Source organism: Coffea arabica, chromosome 6e, assembly GCF_036785885.1.
Source record: "Coffea arabica cultivar ET-39 chromosome 6e, Coffea Arabica ET-39 HiFi, whole genome shotgun sequence".
Taxonomy (NCBI): Eukaryota; Viridiplantae; Streptophyta; class Magnoliopsida; order Gentianales; family Rubiaceae; genus Coffea; species Coffea arabica.
In genome coordinates this window covers 2315175-2340368 of record NC_092321.1, presented here as the reverse complement: position 1 = coordinate 2340368, position 25194 = coordinate 2315175, and the positions used below count along the sequence as shown (strand labels likewise).

The 25194-nt window shown below is 37.2% G+C and overlaps 5 protein-coding genes across 11 annotated transcripts; 1 reads left to right on the top strand and 4 right to left on the bottom strand.

Moving 5' to 3' along the window:
• Positions 1-10: 10 nt before the first annotated feature.
• LOC113694505 (protein SLOW GREEN 1, chloroplastic-like) lies at positions 11-2292 on the bottom strand. Of its 2 annotated transcripts, none has more exons than XR_003449396.2 (2): positions 826-2289; positions 11-726 (listed from the first exon to the last, which is right to left on the bottom strand). XR_003449396.2 is itself a non-coding variant. In XM_027213327.2 (2 exons), the coding sequence occupies exon 1, from the start codon at positions 2032-2034 to the stop codon at positions 889-891; it is 1146 nt and encodes a 381-aa protein (XP_027069128.1). In that variant the 5' UTR covers positions 2035-2292; the 3' UTR covers positions 11-726; positions 849-888. The 2 variants fall into 2 exon arrangements, 1 of the variants encoding a protein (XP_027069128.1); XM_027213327.2 differs by having other exon boundaries at positions 849-2292.
• Positions 2293-3961: 1669 nt separating this feature from the next.
• Positions 3962-10493, bottom strand: LOC113696028 (uncharacterized). Its single transcript, XM_027215320.2, has 4 exons — positions 10355-10493; positions 5740-6409; positions 5493-5598; positions 3962-4372 (listed from the first exon to the last, which is right to left on the bottom strand). Exons 2-4 carry the CDS (start codon positions 5776-5778, stop codon positions 4218-4220), a joined length of 300 nt encoding a protein of 99 aa, XP_027071121.1. The 5' UTR covers positions 5779-6409; positions 10355-10493; the 3' UTR covers positions 3962-4217.
• Positions 10026-15855, bottom strand: LOC113696027 (serine/threonine-protein kinase AFC1-like). Of its 6 annotated transcripts, none has more exons than XR_011816669.1 (13): positions 15355-15854; positions 14206-14377; positions 14002-14028; positions 13629-13782; positions 13477-13525; positions 13244-13358; positions 12892-12983; positions 12561-12717; positions 12426-12490; positions 12069-12166; positions 11874-11979; positions 10706-11059; positions 10026-10498 (listed from the first exon to the last, which is right to left on the bottom strand). XR_011816669.1 is itself a non-coding variant. In XM_072054325.1 (13 exons), the coding sequence occupies exons 2-13, from the start codon at positions 15472-15474 to the stop codon at positions 10901-10903; spliced, it is 1284 nt and encodes a 427-aa protein (XP_071910426.1). In that variant the 5' UTR covers positions 15475-15476; positions 15622-15855; the 3' UTR covers positions 10615-10900. The 6 variants fall into 6 exon arrangements, 4 of the variants coding, with proteins under 4 accessions (XP_071910426.1, XP_071910425.1, XP_071910428.1 ...); XR_011816670.1 differs by having other exon boundaries at positions 10736-11059; XM_072054325.1 differs by lacking the exon at positions 10026-10498 and having other exon boundaries at positions 10615-11059; positions 14206-14347; positions 15355-15476; positions 15622-15855.
• A 960-nt stretch (positions 15856-16815) lies between these two features.
• LOC113695470 (pentatricopeptide repeat-containing protein At5g42450, mitochondrial-like) lies at positions 16816-18973 on the bottom strand. The gene has a single exon (XM_027214588.2). It carries the CDS (start codon positions 18789-18791, stop codon positions 17193-17195), a length of 1599 nt encoding a protein of 532 aa, XP_027070389.1. The 5' UTR covers positions 18792-18973; the 3' UTR covers positions 16816-17192.
• A 2555-nt stretch (positions 18974-21528) lies between these two features.
• Positions 21529-23796, top strand: LOC113694962 (F-box protein At2g39490-like). Its single transcript, XM_027213901.2, has 3 exons — positions 21529-22862; positions 22969-23127; positions 23292-23796. The coding sequence occupies exons 1-3, from the start codon at positions 22023-22025 to the stop codon at positions 23691-23693; spliced, it is 1401 nt and encodes a 466-aa protein (XP_027069702.1). The 5' UTR covers positions 21529-22022; the 3' UTR covers positions 23694-23796.
• The last annotated feature ends 1398 nt before the right edge of the window (positions 23797-25194 follow it).

Below are 25194 nucleotides of genomic sequence, written 5' to 3'. Positions count from 1 at the left end.
CAAGACAAAATTGAAAACTGGATTAAGTTGTCCAGTCAATACTGCTTTTTACTTCTAAGTGAACATTAAAGCAAAGCAAAACCACTGATAACCATCAGGTTCAAATCTAAAGTACCAACAATTAGCTAATACTTCCCTTCTAGCCTACCAAAACAAAAAACCATAAGAATCCTAACACGAAATGTCATGACTTCACTCAGAAATCTGGCCCCAAAACTCCATAGGACGGCATGCATTTTGCCACGGCGCAAAGATCGTTGGCAGCAGAAGTGATACTATAACCGGCAGAGTTTCACAAAGCATACTTCATACTGCTAGGCCACTAACATTAAAGATAGGCTCGATGTAAGTGACAGACAATAAACTTCAGGACTTGAAGAATTAAACATTTCAATCTTTTGACAGGAATGCTTGTCAAGACTACATTCCTACGTTGATTAGGATTTTGCTGAAGCATATTTCTAACCAACCACAGAGTTCAGGTTTACACGAGATGCAGACTTATGGGTATCTTATTGCATAAATACAGCACCATGAAGAGCGCTCCAAAAACATAAAACAGGATGCTTTCTGTATTCTTTCTTCATTGACTAAAGCAGTCGTCGAGAATACCATTCCAAATAATTAGAGAGCCCACGGCCACTACTTTCATTGCCACTACCACAAAATCTCCCCACCCTATGTCACCTCCATTTAACCACAGTAAGTACAACTCCACATAACAGCCTACAAAAGAAGAAATGGAAAAAGGGGGAAAAAAATAAAATATACCACCTCAATGTCCAAAATACCATATTGTAGAAACATAGCAAAGCAAACAAAAACCTTAGTGTATCGCAACTCCCCACCAGAAAATCGAAAGCCGTTCTTGACACCTGACAAACATCCTCAACTCCTTGAGCGAACCTTGTCATTCTCCACCTTTTGCGCAAAAACCTTTGTTGCAATCATATTGTCCTCGAAATACCTCGCATAAGGATGCCCCTTTGGTACCAACCTACGATACTTCTCAAAACTCTTCTCGGCCTCATCCTTCTTCCTCAACAGAGTGTATATTATCCCTTGACATAAATACGGCCTAAAATCCCTTGGCTCCTCCCTAACTAATTCCTGATAAAATTTCAGTGCATCGTCATACTTCCCTTCGATCACCCGAATTTGGGCCAGTAAAAGGTTAAAATCTCTCAAATCACTCTTCTTATTTTCTTTCTTACACAGCTTCATTGCATCCTCAATCTTCCTCTCAATATCCTTCAATTCCTCCGTCGAATCATCCTGGGATGCAGCCATTACAAGGCCGTGGTACGCCTCCACTCGAAAAGGGTCTTTTGATATGATCCCGCTGAACCCATTTTTTGCAAATTCAAGCTCACCACTGTAAACGTGCAAATGAGACTTCATCAACGGCCACTCCACTTCATTCGGCTCCAGTTCTATCAATTTCTCCACAATCATAATGGCCTCTAGCATTTTCCGGTTTTTAATTCGAATTTCCATTAAATTTCGGAGGGCTTCGACGTCATTCGAGTGGGAAAGCAAGTGCTCTTCAATGGCTTTTTCCCTTTCTGCCTCATCAAGGGTGTCCTTTGAGGCAGCTTCAACAGCAGCGGCAGCTGCCCCAGCAGAGGAGGCGAAGGCTGGTTTGACATTAAAGAAATGGAACCTCGAAAAGAAGATCGCAGCAGCCGCTGTGGCTGCAATGAGGGTGGTTTTGATGAAAGTGGACGGGAATGTGGCGAGGGTTTGGGAAAAATAAGGGTTAAGGTTTTGCAGGGGGTTTAGGGGTTTGTTAAAGAGACGGGGCTTAGGGTTTTCATTGTCAGAGGAGTTTGAAGAAGGGAATTCAGATGAGGACGAGGAGGAAGCTGTGATGGGGGTGAATTTGAAAGATGCGGTTTGAGATGGAGGTGGGGCTATGAAGGAGAGAGAAGAGATGGGTCTTGAGAAGAGCGGACGGCGGTGAGGGACTGAGGGGATGAGGGCCTGGTGACCCAGGTTTAATTTAGCAGCAACTGGTTCACCAGTGCAATACATGGCGGCGGTGGTGGTGGTGGTGGTGAGGTTTTATTAACGTTTATAAGAGAGCAAAGAAACACGAGAGGAGGGGAGACCTAAAACCCTGGTGAGGTGGTGGCTAACCAAGAAATCGAGGAGAAAGAGCAAGAAGGCTCTGAAAATGAAAAGATTCTGAAAGACCGCTCAACGCATTATGTGCTATTGGGCTTTCAATTTCTGTTTGAAGTAAAAATTTGGGCTTGCTACACATTATTGTACTGCCACTTGTGTCGGGCTACTGATTGGGTTTCTCCCGTTGACTGCTTCGTTGATATCGCTTGTGGACTCATGGATACTTGTTCAGTGTTGGGTTCGCGTAACAATAAAGATTTCTTCCCCCATCAATTTGAAAATGAGCGCTGTGGACTTTTACCAGATTAAGATTTCTTCCTCCCGTCAAATTTTGAAATATTTATAGAATTAATTTTCAATACACTGACTGCCAATATATATAATTTCATTCTTAGATGCATGAAAAATAATCTAAATTTGAATTTGAAATTCAAATTTTACATATATATCATATATCTAATCATGATAATGTTTATGAGCTTGTTGAAGCAGATGATAGAAGTTTTTAGAGCACTTCATTATATATCTAATCTAAATAAAAGAAATCGTGATTGGGAACACGTCAAAAATAAGGAAAAACCAAAAAACACAGCTGGGGTAGGGGGTCCCCTAGGCCTAGGGACACGTACAATTGAGAGAGACACATCATAACACCTTCCAAACGGTCCCCCTTCTTTGCTTCATTTAATTCATCATCAGGCAAACAGCAGAGCTCATTGCTTACAAAAGAGCAAGAAAATATCTTTCGAATTACAACACAAGTCGTGTAATAGTAGTGAAGGATCGGGAAAGGCAAAATGATGATGATGATTAAAATAAGGAAAAATGGCCAATTCCGTTTCTAAATTTTTTTTTTAGAGTCATCAATTTAATCCTTAATTTTTATTTTTGGCCGATGATCCAATTACAACCTTCTGAGGCGGCGCCGCCACCACCTAAAAATTTTGGATTATCCCTCTCTCCACTACCAACCTCCATCACTAGTCACCCACCCCTTTCTCCTCCTACCCTTCTCCTTCCACATCTCTCTCTCCCAATCCTCTTTCCCCTACCTCTGAATTTATATTATAATTGAGAAAGTTGAAGAGGAAATCTAGAAATGCTTTATGGCTCAAGTAAAAATAGCATAAATATGCAAATTTTATCACTTTTTGCTACCATTATGGCTGGTGGAGAAAAGAAGATCCCAGTCATTTGCGCAATCGTTGCTGGAGCATTTGTTAGCCACAATTGCTGCATTGTCATAATCATCACTCCGGCCTTTTGCTCAATTGTTGAAATGGTTGATGTGAGGGGAGGGGAGGGTTAAGAAGTTAATTAAAATTTTTTAAAACCTTAACAGAGTTTTAAAATTTAAAAATACCTCAAGGACTATTGATTTTTTTAATTTACTTAGTTTGATTACAATCTATACCTAAAGTTTCTGAAATACCATTATTTAACCATTAAATTAGAAATCCGATTGCTTTTAAGTGATGGCACCGCCGCAAAGGAACTTAATTTGAATTCAAAAAATAAATTTAAGGAGTAAATTAATCAGAAATAAAAATTAGGGACTAAATCGACTCTAATTAGCCATTTTTTCTTAAAATAATCAGTGTGGACTGTGGAGGCAGAAACCATCCCACGGACGGACACGCGAAAAGGTGCGGCAGTGCGGGTGAAGCCACATGTCACCACTCACCCACGTCTGAGCCTACATTCACAATGCCAATTTGGAGACGTGGAAAAAGAAAAACTAAGGTTGTGTTTGGATTGCATTTTCCGTCATTTTTCATGGAAAAATTACTGTAGCGATTTGATATATGTGAGGGAAAAAGGTGATAGGGAAATGTGATCACGGAAAACGATAATATTTTCCGACGAAAACCTTCAATCCAAGCAAGGCCTAATCTACGACGAGACGACACTACAGATTACAGAGGGTGGAGCTGTTTATGGCCCTTGACTAGGACGGACGCAGTCCAGTCCACAGAGTTCTACTAATATTTGATCAGCCATCAATCACAATGCCAATTTGGAGAGAGAGGGACACCATCCCAGTTTCGTAAACGACGTTTTGCCTGAATTCTGAGATAGAATAAAACAAACTAGTCATCCTCCCCGGTATCTTTGGCAGCGGAAGAATGCGAAAGCATCTTCTTTTGGATCCTTTGTCGCGTCTCCGTTTCAGACGCTCTTTCCTCCCTATCCTTCGTGTATGCTTGGAAGAACTCCTTGTTCTCTTTCTCCAGCTCCTTCCACACTGGATCATCCATTTAAGAAGCTATAATAATATATGTATACGACATATATTATTTTTAACTAAAGTAATAATAATCCATCCATCATTAACTTCCTTTCCTTTCAGGAAGTAAAAAAGAACCGTGGTCGGGTTAATTAATTCACTGTACTGTACCGTAGCCTTTTTAATTTGTTCACTATTTTTGTTTTTCAAAATCATGAGATCCGACAACAAGTCAAAACTGTTTAAAAGTACGTGGAGTTCTTTACGAGGTACGTACCAGTGGCTTTGAAATTCCGGATGAATTATCATCGTTTAATCAATTGAATCTCAAAATTTGACAGTATTTTCTTTTCCTAAAGACAAACTTGGGTAAAGGGCAATCTCACACGCAACATGTGTCTCACTGCACAAACATACATATACATACATACATATACATATATATATCCCGATCCGAGAACTCCAATAATCCAAATTGTGGAATCAATTGAGACCTATATTAATGGGTTTGTTTGGATAGTGGATTATTTCCCCAAATATATTTGCTTACATCACCGTTACAATTTTTAATACAGCTTTCTATCTTCCCAATTACATTTTTATCTCACATACATCACATCACAAAAAGTGCTACAGTAAAAATATTTCAAATAATTTACAATTCAAACAAACCCTTAGCAGAAAAAAAAAAAGTATTTTGCAAAAGATTACTTCTTTCATTCATATATTCGATTTCAACGAAGAAAAATGACTCATTTAATAAAAGATTATTTTTACAAAGAATCTTTTTGTAGAGAAGTTTTAAATTACTGAAAAAAAATTCTTCAAATGGATTCGTTATTCTAGTTTAGAGGTTCTTACTGACTTTCATAGATTCTATGTTCTTCTAGAATTGAACTCTTATAACTAAAAACTTACACACACATACGTATAAGTAAAGATTTATAAATCTGTTGGCGTGCATGTGCTTTCTAGCTGATCACCCGCGTAGTAGATCATCATCAACAGCTATAAATAAATAACTAAGCGCGGGGGGGTTTTGTGTTTCAACTTAAAACTTTTAGTCTGTCTCTAACAGCATGGCCAGAAGAAGGGGTTGAGAGTAAATTCAGAGCTGTTTAAGTTGACGACTACTAACCGGTGGCAGTAATGACCGGTTTGATATTTGCATGCTTGAAGAGAGCTTCCATGCATTCCTCTTTGCTCATATGGAATAAGATACACTCTTCTATCAGATGCTGAATCTGCATATCATGATCCAATATCCTATCATCTACGTACCTTGTAAATCCTCCCATTTGAAAAAAAAACATAAAAAAAAAAAGAGTAGCCGCAGCTCTACCTCTATCAAGTATCTTAGGATACTGAACATTAATTGCGCTTACCAGATGGATGTACTCGCGAGGTGATGAAGAATCAGCCATGTTAAACGCCTCCAGGGAAACTTCGTCTCCACTCAGGACTTGGGAGCTAAGTTCTTCAAGGCTTTTTCAGTGACTACACCGGAGATCGATTTATGCAATATATCCACGGGTAGAGTTGAGTTGAAAATAAAGCAAAAATAAGAGCAGCCGAGCTGAATAGGAGAGGATCAATGGAAGGGAAAGGAGAGCAAAGAAAAGCGCTGGAACGAAAGCAGAAGAAACTACTGGACCGATAAAAAAAAATAATAATAGAAAAGGGCGAAGTTAATAGTTGAGTTGGCGATGCAGATGGTGTCAAACAATTTCAACAAAAGAAGTGATACGGTGATGTCATTGGGTGGGGTCAGCAGCCCCACGTGGGAGCACAAAGGCGATTGGTTACGAGGGGATTATGGAAGATTTTGCTAAGCTGCCGTTCTTCGTTCTACTTAATCCACTCTGGCATCTCCACGTGACGCATTGGACCCACCGGGTCCTGAATTAGCGCGCCCTAAGGAGAATTCCTGTATTGCAAGAAGCAAGCCCACAGTCAACAGTAAACAACGGCACGTGCAACTGTCGTAGCGTCTTTGCCCACTCTTCCTCCGTCTCCGTGCCGACTGCCTTTCGAGGAACCAACGATCGTGCTTGGCTGCTCCATGTTTGATAATTCAGTTCAGCATTTAAATTGAATGAATTCAAATCTTAACATATTCAAATCGTTTGATAATAAAAAATTAAACATTCGAAATAATTAAGTGACACTGAATTTTCTAAACAAAACTTACTCTCAAAATTAAGTGATAATCTATTCACTTATCACTGAACTGAATGTGTGATATACACTCAAATATATTACGTAACAATTTCATAATTTAATGAATTCAAATTTCAATTTTCAAATTTCAATTTTATCAGGTACACCCTATCTGTTGCAATGAGAGTAGAGTCCACGCCCATTAAAAAAAAAAAGAAAAATAAGGATTCTTTTAGTACTATTTTGTACACTAAGGGCCGGCAATAAGGGGTGGACCAAGAAGTCACGTGAGTTTATTCACAAGTCCATGTCAGGGGTTCAAAATTTTCACCTCCACACTTCTTAATGTCACCATTTAAAATAGAGGAAAATATAATGACTCAAAATTAAAATATTGGATAGACCAAAAGTGTAGAGTCTAAATTGTTGACTAATGAAAATTTGATATTGATCTTTAGTCATTCTTAAATTTCTATTAATAATTCTAAATATGCTTAAAATCAGAAACTTTAAAGATCAAATTTATTTTAGACGAAATATTAGGGACCAATTTAACGCACACGCCAAATATTAAAACTAAACTGCAATTTTCCCATAAATTTAAGCTACCATAGAAAGTCAAAGTTGAATATAGGCAAATACTAGAGCTTGTTAATCTTGGATAAGAAATTACAAGTAGAACATAGGCAAATACTAGAGCCCTTGTTAATCTTGGACAAGAAATTACAAGTAGAACATAGGCAAATACTGCCTAATACTAGAGCCCTTGTTAATCTTGGACTAGAAATTAAAAGTTGAACATAAGCAAATCCTAGAGCCCTTGTAAATAAGAAATTAACTTTGTCATAATATGGATAAGGTCGGCACCAAGACCCAACTTAACTTGGCGAGCATGAGTAGTGTGAATTGACCTTCAAGCCCCCCTCATATTTCTTTCCCCTAGTAGAACTTGCAATCTGCCCTGGACCGAAAAAAAAAAGAAGAAAAATAATAGTTTATTTAGTTGTCAATAATTTTACCTAGACATATCAATGGGCAAGATTTGGGTTGAAATATTTTGATTCAGGTCTAGATCTAGATTCATTAAATTTAGTTAGATTAATACTTAGACTCAAACCCTTATGGGCCTAAAAAAGTAAACCTAGACTTGTACTCTCATAAGTTTGGGAATCTAATGGGTATTTATAGATATTTTTCTAGACATACAATGAAGAAATAAATTAAATTATTTTAAAATCATATAGAGTTAAAAAATTAAATACTATCAAAATTTTGTTTTCAAACAATAAAATTAACATTCAAGAAATTGAATTCAATATTATAAACTTAAAGAAAGAACTATTATCAACTACTTCTATTTAGGTGGTGTTTTCTTATATTAAGAGCATGTCCTTTAATTTAACAATTATGAAGTATTACTGCAATCGATCCAGTCTAATATATAATATTAGATTAATTTATAAATTTATTGATTGATATGTATATATATATATATATATATATATATATATATATATATATATATATATATATATATATATATATATATATATAGACACACATGAATCTAGATAGGGTCTAATTTAGATATGATGTATTCATAATGGATCATAGAAAATTGAACCTTAATCAGACTTATAACTCTCTCACAAGGTATTGGTTTGAGAAATTAAATACAAAACCTATCCAACCATATAGGATTTGAGTCGAATTTGGTTAAAATTCAACCTATTAACATGCCTAATTTTATCGAAACAGGTATTCTTCCAAATTTTATAAGCCAATTTAATTAGAAATTGACGGCTCTCATGAAGTCAGGCTTTGGGGTTTGGTTTGGTTTGGTTAGCTGTACTTGAATATGCTCGCATTGATCCACACAATAAATCGGGGCACTAAAAGAACCAAACAACCGGGTACATGACCTGGCCAGTTGGCACAGTTCCTCCTTTTTAACCAAATTATTTGGCACTACAACCAAACAACCGGGTACATGACTTGGCCAGTTGGTTCACTTCGTCCTTTTTAACCAAAGGGTTAAAAACAAAAGAACCCCCGCCGTATACCTAATATACAGAAAAATCCTCCGTAAATTCAAAACATACAAAACTGCACATCATGCTTTGAACTAAATTGTAAACTAACAAAATTAATTAAATTTAACAAAATTTGATAAACTTAACGAAATTCGATAAGTTTAATCGTTGAGACCGTAATTTTCGTCAAGTTTAACGTATTCCGTTAGTTTATAATTTAATTCAAAACATGAGGTGTCGTTTTGTATGTTTTGAAATCACAGAAGGCTTTTTTGTGTATTAAGTATACCCCAGGAAACTTTTTTATTTTTAACTCTTAACCAAATTATTTGCCACCAACCAATCACACATTGACTCAGAACTTCGTCCAACTCATCATCAATATGATATTACACAAGAAAACTGGAAATAGGAACCAAACTAATGCTTTCAATTTGAAACATACATAGGATCATCGAGTGATTTTTCCAATTCTCACCGGAATGGAGACATATGACCCTTGCTAAAAATTTTAGTCTAACATTTTCTTTTAAAGGAGAAGGGAGAAAGAAACGCGATTGGCATCAAAATTAATTTTGAAATACCAAAATGTAAATCTTTGCGTTTTTGGTAATTTCTCTTTTTTCCCTTTTAGTTACACATGATTAATTTTTTTTTTAAATTTTAAGCAAGGCTCACATGACTACACTTTATTCCGGTCCAATAGGAATTTTAAAAAATATGTCAATTATCCTAAATGTGCTTCAAATTTGAAACACTAGGGACTAGATTTACTATGGTATGGAAACTGCATATTCTCCCTTCAAGCAAGTATTAGAAGTGAGGAGTACCACTACTCGCATAAAGCATGGCATTCCGGATTTACACAGAACTACAACTATGAGCTTAAGAGTTGTGACAGGATCACCGGCCAGAATCCCCTAGCTATCAGTAGCCGACCACGTAAACGTGCCATATAAAAAATTACTAGTTTCACTTCAAGGATACTTTTCAATGACAAAGCTTTTGGTGATTCATGCAGTTTTTGTTTCCTCTCTTTCCCGAAAATGCCTTGACGCTTTCACAAGATGAGACCCTTCAAGGAGCCTTTTCACTAGAAAGTCGTGAGGGCATCGGCGTTTTCACTCTAAGGATCTGCTGGACAAGGCAGTTCATGATCCGCGCAGTTTTTGTTTCCTCACTTTCTCTATCACACTCACACGATGAATAGTCCCAATCTAATGATAAAACAAATGTACATAAACTCATTCTAGCTTAACGAGTGCACTTAATGAACCAAAGGCATATGTACACTTCCCAGATCTTTCTGTTTCTTTTTCCCCCAATGACAGACACGTCTGACTCAATCCAGTTTTCAGTATGCATCCGAGACCTGAAGTATCCTAGCGACCCAACTCCAATTTTAACATGCACAACTCAAGCATGATAACAGAAACATTGGAAAGAACAAGAAAGTACCGGAAAAAGACAAACTTCGATACAATTAAAAAGGGAAGGGAAGAGTTGATGGATCACATTTTCACTTTGAAATTATTCGATATAGATACACCCAAGGTCCGTTACAGTCAAGTATACCGTAACTGGTAAGGTTTAATGAAGAGCAGACCATTTAGCTACAGCTGCACACTCTTACTATCATTTGATCAACCAGGTATATTTTTACGTGATTCATCTATGTTTATTTGAATAGTTAATCACCCGATACAATAATCCTAAAGTAACTTGTGATTGACATATTTATGTTTATCTTAAATATTCATCACCCGATACAACAATTACAAAGAAACTTGTGAAATAAAGTGCATACCTTCATCTCTTATTCTTGTCAGTCCATCAATTTTGCCAAAAGATCAGTCCTCCGATTTGTACATGAATCTGGATTGATATGCAGCGAAGAATGGACTGCACCGATTCTGCATAGTTACATATCCCCTTATTAATGTCCAGAGTTCTGCAGGTAGCCAGAAAATAGTAGCATATTGTGAAAACCTCCGCAAGGTAATTAGTACAATGAAAAAGGAGGATATTTCCAGCAAATAATCATTAATCACATCATAACCTCTTCACTTGAGAATAATAAGAAAGAAATATATTTCCTACAAGGGAGAACCAATGACACATCCAAGCCAAAAAAGCAGGGGTTCGGTATATGACGCACAGAAAGTGGCAATGTTGCTATACAGAATACCCGAGAAATGTGGCTTGAGTAGTAACAGCAAGGGCAAAACTAGCACACTTCCCCTGCTTTTCCTCCCTGCCTGACAATTCCACTACTTTCCTTCCAAATCTAGAATTCTAGATGGAGAGAGCTCAGTGTGCCTTCTATTGTCACACAAATTACCGAATAGATCATTTACAAAGAATATCCAACCCTTCCGAAATTTCTATTGAAAAAGGGGTGCCTCAAAGCCTCTCTTGCTTTAAGACGCTCTCCAGGTTCATAACGTAAAAGACCTTGCAAAAGATCTATCAAATCACCAGCAGAATGGTCTACGTGCTGCATGACCAGATTCTGTAAATAAACATGAGCAAATTAGAGTATCAACCGGGTGGAAAAAATGCATAAGCAGCATACTCAGATTCTATAAATAAACATGACAAAATTTGAGGTCTACAGGGTGTAAAAGAAGCATGAGCAAGAGACACCATCTAACCTCCTCCTCCCTAAAATAGCCATCACAAGCAGCTTCCTTACATATCCTTCTCTCCACACCCTCAACCAAAAATTTTATGAATAAACAAAACCTCTCAGTGTCCTCATCCCACAATATTTTCTGATGACAAGTTTTTCCTTTTACTTATTTCTTTCTCTTGTTGGGCGGAAAGGGTAGGACACTCTGTCTAATTTTTGCATCCCAGCTCAGGGAAAAAGAAAACAAAAACAGAACACAGAAAAAACACTACATAAATAAGGTCATCAAGTACAAAAGCCAAATTACCGTCAGGGTGTTGTGTCCCTTGGACAAAATAGAGGTGACAACAAAGTGCATATTTACTCGATCGATCTTTCTTATTGAACAAAACCTCAGTCTCAGAATCTCCAATCCAGAGAAACTTTGTAAGCACATTACTAGATTATAGGTGGCAATCAACAACCAAACCTTCTCTTTGGCCAGTATTTTAAAACTTTAAGTTGTTTAAACAGATTATCATCTCAATTCTTTATGATCGATTAACACATAATATAGCAAAAAGAGTTTGCTTTCAGAACCCACCCATCAAAAGAGATGAGAACAGAATCCTGATAACAATAAATGCATCATCAACAGATACCATGTCCCATAATGGGTAAACACTGATAGAAATGACAAATGTAGTGTGCTTACCTGAAGACGGGGTAATTTCCAAACGGCCCTCATACTCTCTCTTGAAGTCGCACCCTCTGGCCAATCCAACCTTGCACCCCTTTTAAAATATTTCACAGCATGATGGCTTCAGAAGATACCACCGTGTTTAGGATTGAGTTAGCAAGGTAAGGCACAACCCATAAGAAACATTAAGTAGCAGTCATTTAAGCTTACTCTGCTCTCATGATCATGTGTTGAGGCAAGGGACCAAGCACTCGTTCCATCATAGCAAGATGCTCGAGATTTTCATGTGTTTGGAAAAGAGCCTCCCCCTATTATGAACCAAACAAAGAAGAAAAAAATATCAAAGAGGCTAAATGTGTAATAATCAATGGTAACTAAAAAAAAAATTAAAGCTGTAATATGAAAAAAAAAAAAAGATCCAGCCATAAAGGGATGCACAAAGTACTTCACTATAATCTTTTGGGAGAAGTAAAGGAGTTATACTGATGTATGTGTTTCTGAAATCAAAATTGAGAAATATATAGAAGGGAGGGGAGGAATAGAATTTAATATTCAGTTCTCACTTACAGAGCAAAGCTCAACTAGTATGCAACCTACGCTCCACATGTCACAGGGATAGTTCCAACCAAGACCTATGATTATGAACAGGATTAAGCCACAAAGCTCAAAAAACATGCTCAAGGTTCAATAGGAGAATCATACCCAGAATAACTTCAGGAGCACGGTAATGACGTGTTGACACCACATAGCTGTGATCCTGATGCTCAAATGTTGTACTACCAAAGTCAATGAGCTTAATAGCACTTGACTTGGGTAGATTTTTGAAATAGGAACCATCTTTTATGGACCGTGATAAGAACTTCATTATGGGAAGGTGACAGATAAGACAGAAGGCCCATCAGAAAAGAGTTGAAACTTTCATATTTGAAAGTAAGCCTTAGTGAAATTAGAAGTTTCAACCATTAACTGCCCAAATATGCTGATCATTCACACAAGAAGCAGAAATTTAGAAGAATTGTACACAAGGATTCACCTTATAATCAGGCACTTTGACATATTCTGAGGAGACAAGAAGAATATTTTCCGGCTTTAGATCAGTGTGAATCAGGCGAAGATCGTGCATGACTGTCATAAAAACATTCCAAGAATGAGACTGGACTGGTTCAAAGATGCTTCAGAACTTAAAAACACTTGCATAATAATCCAATTGTGCCAGTAAAAGAGTATTTCCAAACCCCAGTGTAATCTTAATATATCAACAATAGAAACGTGTAGCAGGAAAATTAAGCTTTAATGAGGTTTTCATTTATTTGGAAAAATAACTGAAATCAAGTTTTAAAATAAATAAATAAATAAAGTAGTATCACAATGATTCGTCTACACACATGCTACAGACTCCAAAAGTTGTCTGCCAAACTCCCGAACAAGGTCAATGGGAAAAGAACGATAGCTGTTTTTGCGGAGGAAATCGTATAAGCTTGGACCAAGCTTCTCAAAAACCTGTTAAGACCATTTAAATCCATCCGCAAGCTTTCAACATACACAATATTCAGGCATAAGTGGAGCACAACTTTTCGTTTAAATGTAATAAACTATATAAACACCAATCGATACTTACAATACAAATATGATTACGATAGTCAAACCAATTCCGTATTTGCACACAACTGCAAAGAATAAAATCACTTGTGCCAAAATCACTTCAATTTTAACACCCAAAAAGAAATATTTTTTTTGCGGGGGGGGGGGGGGGGGGGGGAATGCACTAACCGTGCACCGCCAACATCATGCCTTAAAAGTTTGTGTAGGACATCAATCTCAATCATAGCAGCTTCACGATACTTATGTACTGAACGAACAACTTTAATTGCAACAATTTCCTTCCTTTCATTGTCTAAGCATTCAAGAACTTGCCCAAAAGTCCCTGCAATATTTTCCAGGAAATGGACAACCAAAATGTGACCCTCTAGATATTGAAAATATAAGAGATAAGGTCCTCAACAGATGAATACTGCAATAAAGTAACTACAAGAAGTACAAATAAAAAGAATGAAAAGAGTACAAACAGGGGAAAAGACAAAAGAAAGGCTTTTAAGTCAATAAGCTATGAAAACAATAAGTAATCTAAGACAATGCAACTAACCTTCACCCATTTTGCTCAGTATCCTGTCTGCATATTCAGGAAATAAAGAATTATACTTCCAAAAAATACAAAGGAATCATGTTTTACTAAGTTAACTGAAAGGAAAAAGGTAATAAAAGGACTTAAGCTCAGATAAAATAGAATCACAATTAAACCATCATATCATTCTAACCAATCACAAAATCATAATGGAAATATACTTACAACGAGGTGTTAAGTTCTCCCCAATCGCAAATACATAATGTCCATCTTTATCATCCGACCTCCAAGGTGGGGATCCATTGCGAGAAGCCCCTTTATAATATATTGAAGAGTATGCATAGTTTGGTAATAGCCCATTTGCGAACTGTTGCCCATAATATATTGTTGGAAGGACCTGAGATGATGATGAATTCATTTAATGTGTTCACGGAACCATCTTTTTATGTTTCTGGAAAAGATCTAGTCGGATTCATTAACACACCAATGGATAGACAATTGATTGTACAATACAAGCTACCAGCTCAAGAACATGAAGAGACAAATACAGTAGAGTCACACTAACTGATAAATTAGTCTGAAAAGACCATGAAGCTATGATTCAAAACAAAGAAGTGATTAGAGTTGAATAATAAGCTTCTCCTACAGAATAACACACTTCAATTGCAGTGTGTACAGACAAAATGATAATATCACAGACAAAAATACTCCAATCCGTCCGCATTCATGTACTCATATACCTACGGCCTGCCTCAGTTGCTTATAATCAGCTGATTAAAGCTTAGTTCAATGCTAAGAGGAGTTTCGAGGTGTTCTCCTTTGCTTTTTAGTTCTGGTTTTAGCTTTATCTTAAGCTGGGAGATGAAAAAAGAAAAGCTGATTCTGACGGTCAACCTATGAACTGGCTATGACAACTGCTTTAGCATTGCAATACATTAAAAACAAAAACAAGCTTTCATCAGTAGGTGAACAGATTTTTCATTAATCACTGAGCCATGATAAGCTTAAACCAAGCTGAAATCATTTTGAGCCATAATATGATACTGTATTGCATATAATTTGCAGTAAACGCGTTGAGCATACCAATAACAAGATCTAACCACAGAGCACAAGCAACGAGTGGTAAATACAAAAAGATAAAACAAGAAACGGCATACTCATTTCTGGAAATTTTCCCAACAAAAATAATTTTTACTAATTCAAACTTGATCAAGGTGCTACAAGACGGGCCATATGCATGTATATGTTCATATGTGCGCTTGTCTGTGACATTCAAACATTTCATCATCAATAAAAAAAAAATGCAAAATCCCAAAACATCAAAGCGAATTATCTCTAGCATATTACAAACAGTACATTGTACAAGATATCGACCTTGGCGGCAGCAGAAGGAGGAGGAAGAGGAGGAGGCATGTCCCAAGTCAAACGAGGTCGCTTCCGAGGTCGCTTATCCATACTCCTGTAAGGAAAGTCTGCGATCTTCTGCGTCTCCATTTCTTTAGCAGGAATACTAATGGAATCAGCTAACAACAATTTTCTCAAAAAGAATTCAAATTAAACAAAACTTTGTAAATATATGAATGTAATTGAGTTAAATGACGAGATCAATTTTTTAATGCCCAAGCAAATTGAACCGCATACGTTCGCAATTTTGAGCGGCGAACGCAAATAATCGGCAAAACGACACCCTAGATTTGAAATTGAATAGATCTAAGAGAGAGGATTGAGCTGGGGAAGGTGAGAGAGCTGACTCAAACCATCAAGGGGATGAGGATAAAGTAACCCTAGTTAAGTCACTCCTGGGTCGAGTTCAAAACCATGGTTAAGAAGCAAACGTGGAGCTTAGGAGTTACAAGAATTATCAATTAAGCACGCCGATTTGCGTGGGTGCCAACTGGTTATTAAGCGCCTTCAAAGTTTAACCTTCGTTTAGCTATTTCAGCCTTGGGCCTGACTTACATGTTCTGGATCTGTTTGGGCATTGGAATGACCCATATTTCTGGTTTAGCAATTGTATGGACTGTGGTTTTCTACAGAAAAATTTTAATATTTTCACAAACACATTTTGAGCCATCTTTTTATTTTACATATATTAAATCATTACAATATATTTTTATGTAAATATTCCTAAAAAATAAAAATAATTTTCAATCACCTTTTTACATTACATACATCAAATCGCTACAGTATTTTATTTTATTTTTTTTACAAAAAACTCCTAAAAATAGCAATCCAACCAGGAAATCACTCAATTACGCTAACCAGTTCCATTTTCCTTCTTGGGGAACTTTTTCTTTTGGGGTTGTAATTGGGAGCATTGAATGAAGAAACACCGAATTTAGTCTTTTCTTCCCCCTTTTGTTTGAGGATAACTGATAAATGCATGCTAAATTTATCTACTATTTCATATTTTCCTTCATTGGTGCAGTGTCATAGAGGTCAACAATCAAATTCATTTATCACCATTTTTAGATTTTAAAGTAGGGGAATAATATATTATGTTCTGAATGGAAAGGATGAAACAGTCTAATATATCTACTTGAAGGATAAGCATCTTTCATAACTCAGACTAACCTTTGCTGCCCATCACACTTACCAATTCTTAGAGCATTTGCAAATAGTTGAAGTGTCAAATTAGTCCCTTGCATTTGTTAGAAAAATCTTTGTGTTTGGATAGGAAATTATTTGAAATAATTACTGTCGCACTTTTTGCGATATGACGTCTGTGAAATAAAAAAAAATGTTGAAAAAAATGTTTGCAATATAAGTTTATATATATATATATACACACACATACACACAAATAGGAGCCATCCAAACAAATAATATCCTGGATAGAAGAAGCATTTTGTTATCTTAGTATAGCATTCACTTTATTTTTTCAATCGAATTCCCAGTTTTACAAGTCTCATCAATTCGTGTTAACAAATCCAGAGATAGGAGTGACTAAACATGAGAATTGGAACTTGGGCATGACTTTCTCTGTCAAAATCATGTCCAAACTGAAATGGATGCCCGATTTTGTTATATTTAATACTCATGTTACCAAATGCTTCGTTCGGGACTAAGACCGTAAAGTCACTGCGTAGCTTCAACTCCATTTTCTCCCTGTAACTGCACATAAGGAATCTCTGTTTCTTTTGTTAATTCTCTGCTGTATTTGTTCTCATGCATTCTTCAAGTTTCTTAGAAACTTTTCACCGTGCTCGAAATTACATAACCAAATCGATATCTTGAATTTCCGTGATTGTTAACGTCAAGACGTCATGTATCTCATCTCGTTGGGCATGCCCCCAATATTCCCCAGTAACAAACACATGAACTTTGCTTTTTATTTCAATCCAACTGCAACCGGGAACCCTATTCAACCCTTTCTCATTCATCTCATGCCTTATTCTGGACACACACTGCCATCTTCCGGCAGCAGAATGTGCATTGGAAAGCATCAGGAAGGATGATACATCCCCAGGATCTAATGCCAGTATCTTACTTGCCGCAAATTCTCCTAGTTCCATATTTGAGTGAATCCGGCATCCTCCCAGTATAGCCTTCCAGAATCCAATGCCAGGGTCAAAAGGCAAATCAGCGATAAACTTAATTGCTTCCTGAAACCGCCCTGCACGTGACATTAGATCCACCACACAAGCATAGTGCTCTGCCTGTAGCATGCTAGGTTCTTGAAGTCTAGCCTGATTGAAATACGAGTAGCCTTCCTCAACTAGGCCAACGTGATTACACGCCAACAGCAAACCAAGGAGAGTAACGCTATTTGGCCGGACACCACTGGATTTCATTCTCTGGTAAACATCTATTGCCTCCTTCCCTTTTCCATTTTGTGCATAGCCACATATCACGGCGTTCCAAGAAACAACACTCTTTCTAGGAAGTTTATCGAAGGCCAAGCGACTTTCCCCCATGCTCCCACATTTGGCGTAAAAGCTAACCAGAGAATTGCCAACAAATACGCCAAGCTTGCTGCCTAAGAACTTTAAGGCACAAGCATGGAAGCTCCTTCCCATTCCAAGTGCAGCTATATTCGCAGCTGCCATAATAGCACAGGGAAAGCTAGACTCACTAGGCAAAAGCCCTTCTCTCAACATTCGCACGAAAAGATTCACAGCCTCTTCATTATTCCCTGTTTGGCTACACCCACTAATCATAGCATTCCAAGACAGGACATTTTTCTCGGGAATTTTCTGGAAAAGCATCACGGCTTCATCAAACCTCTCTTCTTTAAGGTAGCCAGAAATCAATGTTGTGTACGAAACCACATTAGGCTTATCAGTTTCCTTAAAAGCCTTTTGGGCTTCCTCGATACGACTTAATTTTACGTAAAGATCAAGAATCGTGCTACTAACAAACACGTTCGAACTGAGACCTATTTTCGTCGCACAAGCATGAAGCTGCTTGCCTAGAAGGAGGTCGTTCAGAACAATAGATGAGTGAATCACAGTGCCGAATGTGAACTCATTCGGCTTAATATCCAGTTCAAGCATTCTTGAGAAGTAACATACAGCTTCCTTATGGTGGTTCTGTTTGGCCAAACGACAAAGGCGGGAAGTCGCAGACACAACGTCGCAGTGGGACAATTCGTCAAACAGTTTAGGTGCGTCCAGCGATGCAATAGGCTCACAACGAGAATGGGCGCGTGTGAGTTCAATAGCCGAGCCTCCTAGTGGTGAAGCATGTACATGAACCTTTTGGGTTTTAATCAGGGGAGCTTGAGTTGAAATTTGGGCTGCATTTCTGGTCTTGGAGAATTTGTAGTTGGGCAAACAAATGAACCATCTATTACATGTTGCTGGTTTCATGGGTTGGCATTGGGAAAGCAATCGAATGCCTTGCAGAACTACAGTTTGTACTTACATTCCCCAGCTTTACAGGTCACGTATACCCAAGTGATCCACTTTGGAAAAGAATCCTTCCCTCGCCATAATCGCCACCCAATGATTATGAGGTGCCTCAGATTCCCCATTTTATATTCACTAGTGGCTGTGGGATAGGCGCACCCCATGTGTATATTAATTTTGGGTTATATTAGGAGAGAAATGAGCCAACCTATTTGATAATCGAATGGAATTGAATTTGATAAGAATTGTTCAAATTTGATTTACTGATCAGTCAAATCAAATTTGAATAGCATTTTATGTTCGATAATATTAAAACTCAATTTGATAAATAAATAAATTAAATTTGAACAAAAATTTAAATTCGTTAAAATAATCAAATATATTTAAACACTATAGCGTTCGACTTGATTATAATCAATTTACATGCCTAAGTTAGATTGAGGGATTTTATGAAAGATTTGAAATTTTTTCAAATTCTTCTAATTGTTTAGATTATTTAGAAGACATTTAAATTGTAAATTACTAATTATTCTAGTCTTTAAAATGTATTTAAATAATTAGCAAATTACAATTTAAATACTTTTTAAATAATCCAAAGAACTAAAACGATTTGGGTGAATTTCAAATATTTTATCAAATTATTCAATCTGAAAAAAAAATTAGAGAATTGAATTGGAAAAGAAGGGAAAAAGAGGAAGATAAAAGTAAGAGTAATAGGATTCAGTTATTTAAAATTAGGAATATGGTGGTTTCTTTAATTAAGCTTTGGGCATGTAGTGGCGTTAGATTACTTCAGAAATTTTTGTGTGCGATTAGATGTATAGTTTTGGATGGAGCTGGGTGAAACAGTGGCGTTGGTTAGAATATTAACTTTGAGGTAGAACAGAAACAAAAAGATTGGCAATGCGTACGTGGGAGAGTTAGTGATGAAACAAGTAAAACAAAAGATAATAAGAAACTGTTTTTTTTTTTTGGTAATAAAAAATTTAAGTGGATCCAATTTCGACCAGGACAAGAAAAATAGTAACCCCGCCAACCGTCGTCGTTTGAGGCCAATACAACCCAAGTTTGAACTTTGAAGGGGCATAGCATAATTTACTCTCAATGTTGGTGACTGCATTTCCAATCGTTAACTAGCTACAAATGCGTTCGGCGCCAGCGCTACGTTCAATTATTTTGACACGGATGGACCCTCATCATTTATTTTTTTTATTATCAATGATAGTACTGTTAATCATATTCGATTCTAGAATTCATCTCATACCTCTGTCGAGCCACGTTCGAACTCACTAGACTAAATGGACGTGCCTTGTTTCGACAAAAAAAAAAAAAAAAAATGGACGTGCCTTGAAATGTGCTCAATATCTGTTTGGTGAATGAGACTTGTGATTCGAGTTTGAACTTGAATTCGATTCATTTATCACATGCGAGTCGATCTCACACGAGTTCAAGCTTGAATTCCAAATCTCAAATAAATTTTATTATCAAATTTGATGATATTCATATAAATATCACAATTCAATCACACAAGTTTTATGAAATAGCATATATGTCCTTACTTATCGATTCCAAACAAACTACTCGCATAATAAATGATTCAAGGTTGGTCGACTTATTAATTAATTAAGTATATTTCTCGTTCGAACTTGACTTGTTTACTAAAATTAATGAGTCTAGTTCAAGCATTATTGAGTTGAGCCCATTTGAACTTTTGAACTACTCGTTTCATTTAATAGCACTAATTAATGACAACTCCTCTAGTAAACTCGCCCGCTCCGTTGTTGATATATATATATACATATTTGCTATAACAATAGTATTTCTATAACTTAACATATTTTATTTTACAAGTAGTGGGTCTAAAAAAACCGTGTAAAAAGTTAGCAAATATAGAGATCTAATTAGATCAAACGGGTGTTCCGACATTACCTTTGAATTTTTTTTTTACTATAAATAGATTCGAACCCCCGATCTACAGCCTTAATATCTTTTTGGTGGCCACTTAACTTTGTAGCCAAAGGTCAGTGGTTCCGTGGTTGACACCGACACGGAAAATTGTTGTGGTAAGAACGAAACTTGGTATCAGTCTGGCTCCAATATATGCAAGTAATTGGCCTTTTGGAATGCTACAAAATTTGTTTTTCCTTTGATAACTGATATGGACAGTTTAGGAAGTAGATGATGCATTGAAATCTGGACGGTGGGTGGTTTGTGGAAATGAGCCGGAATTGGGTATAATTCTTACGCATACGAGGCGTCGAGGCCTACACAGACATTTCGAGTCCTTAGGCCTTGTTTGGATTGTCGTTTTCCGTCGAAAAATTATGTCATTTTTCGTGATCACATTTCCCTATTACCTTTTTCTCTTACATACATCAAATTGCTACAGTAATTTTTCCATGAAAAATAACGAAAAATACAATCCAAATGGGGATTTTTTGTTTCGAATTATATATTGCCTCAATTCCAAATACTCGAAACATTTGGTGCTATTTGGGCTGAGATAGCTTCACGGTCTTTGTCTATTTCTTGGACAAGTGGAAAATGGATAACATTGCAGTCTCCACTTTAATCACGACAAGTTACACGAATAGCAAAAGTAAATTTTTTTTTTTTAAGACTAGCAAAAGTAATTTTAAGTCAAAGTGTTAGGAGGAAAGAGAGGGATTATAATTGAGAGGTGATCTAGATTTGCATCATGCTGAAATAATATAATATGTTTTCGTTCATCTCAAATCTACTTCTCCACCTGATAAGCATGACTCTCGTGGCTTAACCTACTTGCTTAATTTTACTTGATCAAACCAGAGTTTTAAATCGTTGCATAATTTCAGTCAAAATTTTCACGAATTTGATAAAAGTCACATTTTTATGTATTTTTCAATTCACCACTTTCACATGTTAGTGGATTTAAATTCTCCTATTAATTCCTTCTCAACCTCCTCCTTTCCTTTAAGTTTACACCAGTCTTTCAGGGATGGTCTACAGCTTAGGTTGAGCAAACTGTATCTGCCAGCAATAAATCTCCATTAATGACAAACAGGTAATCAGCTTCTCCACAGCCATACAACTTACAGCAAGGGATATCAGCCAACGAACCATTCCTCTTCACTCCTTTGATATCTATTCTCCAATTCATACCCTCCCCGTCTTTGTTTGGTTTCAAAGATAGAGCAGAGGTTTGGATTTGAGATGGAGCAAAGACTTGATCTCATCAGCGGCTTGCCGCACGATGTTCTGCTGCTCATTGTTTCAATGATCCCCTTAAAAGAAGCAATCCGAACTGCCATCCTTTCGAATGCATGGAGAAGCTTGTGGACACCATCCCAAGTAAAATTGGAGCTGGGCTCTGCCCATGATCGGTCTGCTCGGGAGAAGATAAGCCAAATCATCGGTGCATTTTCCATGTGCTATGATTATCCCGAGAAGCTAAAACTGTGTCTTCACTCTGTCGATCACACCAAGCAAAGAGCGGAGTATCCTAGATTTGAAGACGAATCATTTGCTATCGTCACGAAAGGGGCTCAGGGAGAGCTCCATTTTGATTGCTCCGGAGGACGAGAAAAGTGGAATAGTACTGAGTTCAATCTAATTCTTGAAACAGGTCGTGTGATTTGTCCAAGATTTTCTTATATCAAGAGTCTACAGCTTAGATCTGTCACCCACGTCTCCGGAAATCTGGCAGCTGATTTGTTCTCAGGTTGTCAGATTCTGGAAAGCTTGAGGCTTGAGAAGTGCAGGGGATTGCGGAAAATTGACATCAGCACAAACGATTGCCTTAAGAGCTTGACAATAATGGACTGCTCTAACATTAATAGCATCAAAGTTTCTGCTCCCAGACTCGAAGCCTTCTCCTACGGGGGAATTCTTCCAAATATTGTCCAGCTCAACGGCACACCACATCTAAATGATGCTATATTGAACTTCAAGGACGGGTTGAATTTCAGCGATTTTCATTGCGAGGATGTTTTGAATCTTCTATCCTCTATCAGGGATGTAGAAACGCTAACTATTAGCGGGTGGCTTCTTGAGGTAGTAAATTTTCTTTTTTTTTTTGGGGGGCTGTTCTCCCCTTTAATAAATTCGGGATTTTTAATGAATTCGACCTCTAAAACAATATCTCCTTTCATTTTTAAAGTGGTTGTGCACTGCGGGGGTTATTTTCGGACGACTGGAATTCAAGTTCAGCAAGTTGAAGGAGTTGGTGTGGATCGACTCTGTAATGGACGCAAGGAAGCGGGATTCCTTGGCTTGCTTCTTGAACATGACGCCCAGCTTGGAGAGACTTTTTGTCAAGGTAAGTTAAGATCAATCTTGAACTTCCTATACTAGACTGTCTTCTGCCTCGTTCGTTTCTGTCGGTACTTTTTGCATGCGTGGTTTTGACAGAATGTCAGCGATGATGGTTCTTCCAATGTAGGCAGTAAACTAATATTTCTTGCCTGTGAAAATGAAACGCAGATTGACAGGGATTGCAGTCCAATCCCAAGTCCATTTTTTCAAGAATATTGGCACGAGCCTCATTTGTGGATGGGTTACGCAGACGTGAAATGCAATGGTCCTCGGTTAATGTATCTGAAAAGCATTGAAATTGCGGGTTTTACGAGCAAAGAGAATGAAGTGCTGTTAATGGATCTTCTGCTTCACAAGGCAGTTAATCTCAAGGATATGATTGTGATCTCACCAGACGATGAGACTCATAGTGCTTGGAGAGTCAGAGTTACCCCTAGGAGTCAACTGGACTACGTCCTGAGGGGCAACCAAAACCACAGGTTCCTTCCTTCTCCCTCCAATGGCTACTCCCTTTACGTATTAACCCAATGCAAACGCTTGGGGCTTCAGCTTCGCCTCCTCGACGACTGAAACTTCGGCCTTTCTGTAATTTCCTTCCCCTGAAAAACTGTAAAATTCCTCTTCTCCTCTTTTAAGTTTAATTCGTTCCGGTGAATGTACGTGGCTTTAGTCATTACGTATTGCACAAGAAAAAATAATTGCATACAATTATGAATTTATCCATACAAGGAAGGGCAAAAAAACTAAGTGGCCACTGAACTATTGGTCAGATCATATTTTGGCCATCAAACTATTTTTCGTCAGTAATTGGTCACTAAACAACTTAATCAGATTGAGTTTACAGATTAAGTTATTTTTCGTCAAGTTAATTTTACAGATTGAGTTTACTGATTAAGTTATTTAGTGGTCAATTACTGACGAAAAATAATTTGATGGTCAAAACATAATCTGACCAGTAATTTAATAGCCGCTGAGATTTTTTACCCTACAAAGAATGATACTCTACAGATTGCATCCCTCCCCCGAACCATCTTCCTTGTATAACGACTTGGCCACTGGTGCAGACCTGCTCACAATGGCAGCTCTCAAAGACTTCGAAGTCAACATATAGGTTGAGATATCCCCCTCAACGATTTTAATTCATTATTACTTTAATTAAATGGAGACCAGGATTTACAGCTGACCCGAAATTTAAAATTTGTACGATTTGAGTTCTCCTACCTAAATCAAGAAACTGCACAAAACACCAAAAGATTTGTTTAAAAAAAAAACTTTTTAAAAAAGTTGAAATGCGTATAGAGGGAAACAAATATTAAAATTTGATCTCTTACTTTATGGCATTCAAATGCAGCATTATAGCAGCTCCCCCCGCTGTACCTTGTTGTTTTTTTAGTGTGTGCAGGATATTGACTTTTTAGGTAACTTCGACGTATGATAAACTAATGCATTGAAATGTGTATAATATGCATCAAGTGCGTGTAACACTCCGGAATTAAAATTGCAACATTCTTAGTAGTACAATCTTTTAGGCATAGTCAGTCATCCACTTTTAAGTTTTTTTTTTTTGGCATAATAAAAAAAAATTCCGAGTCTTGATTGGATCATCTTTTACTGTAGTGATTTAATATATGTGACATAAAAAGGTGATTGAATAATGTGTTAATGAAAAACACGCAGCAATTTCTCTTTAAAAAATTGCAATCCAAATGCTAAATTTCTTGAGAATTGACAAGTCCACTTCAGCTTGGGATGAATTAATGCTTAGCTCTTTTGAGAAATCTTGTGCACGGGTTTACACTACGTCGCCTACTCCTTGAAGAAGAGGAAGAAAAAGGCATGCAAATGCAGTTGGATCAAATCGACCTCGTTTTTTCAGTCGTGGTTAGAGGTGGCAAAATGGGCGGGATGGGCGGGATTTGCTTGGGTTTGTGATGGAACCAAGTCATATGGGTATGGGCCCAATCTTACCCATATGTGTTTTGGGACTAAGTTGGGCGGGATCACTTTGGGATGGGTTTAGATTGATCCCGCCCAATACCCAAATCTATTTTCTACATATTTTTTTCCCTTT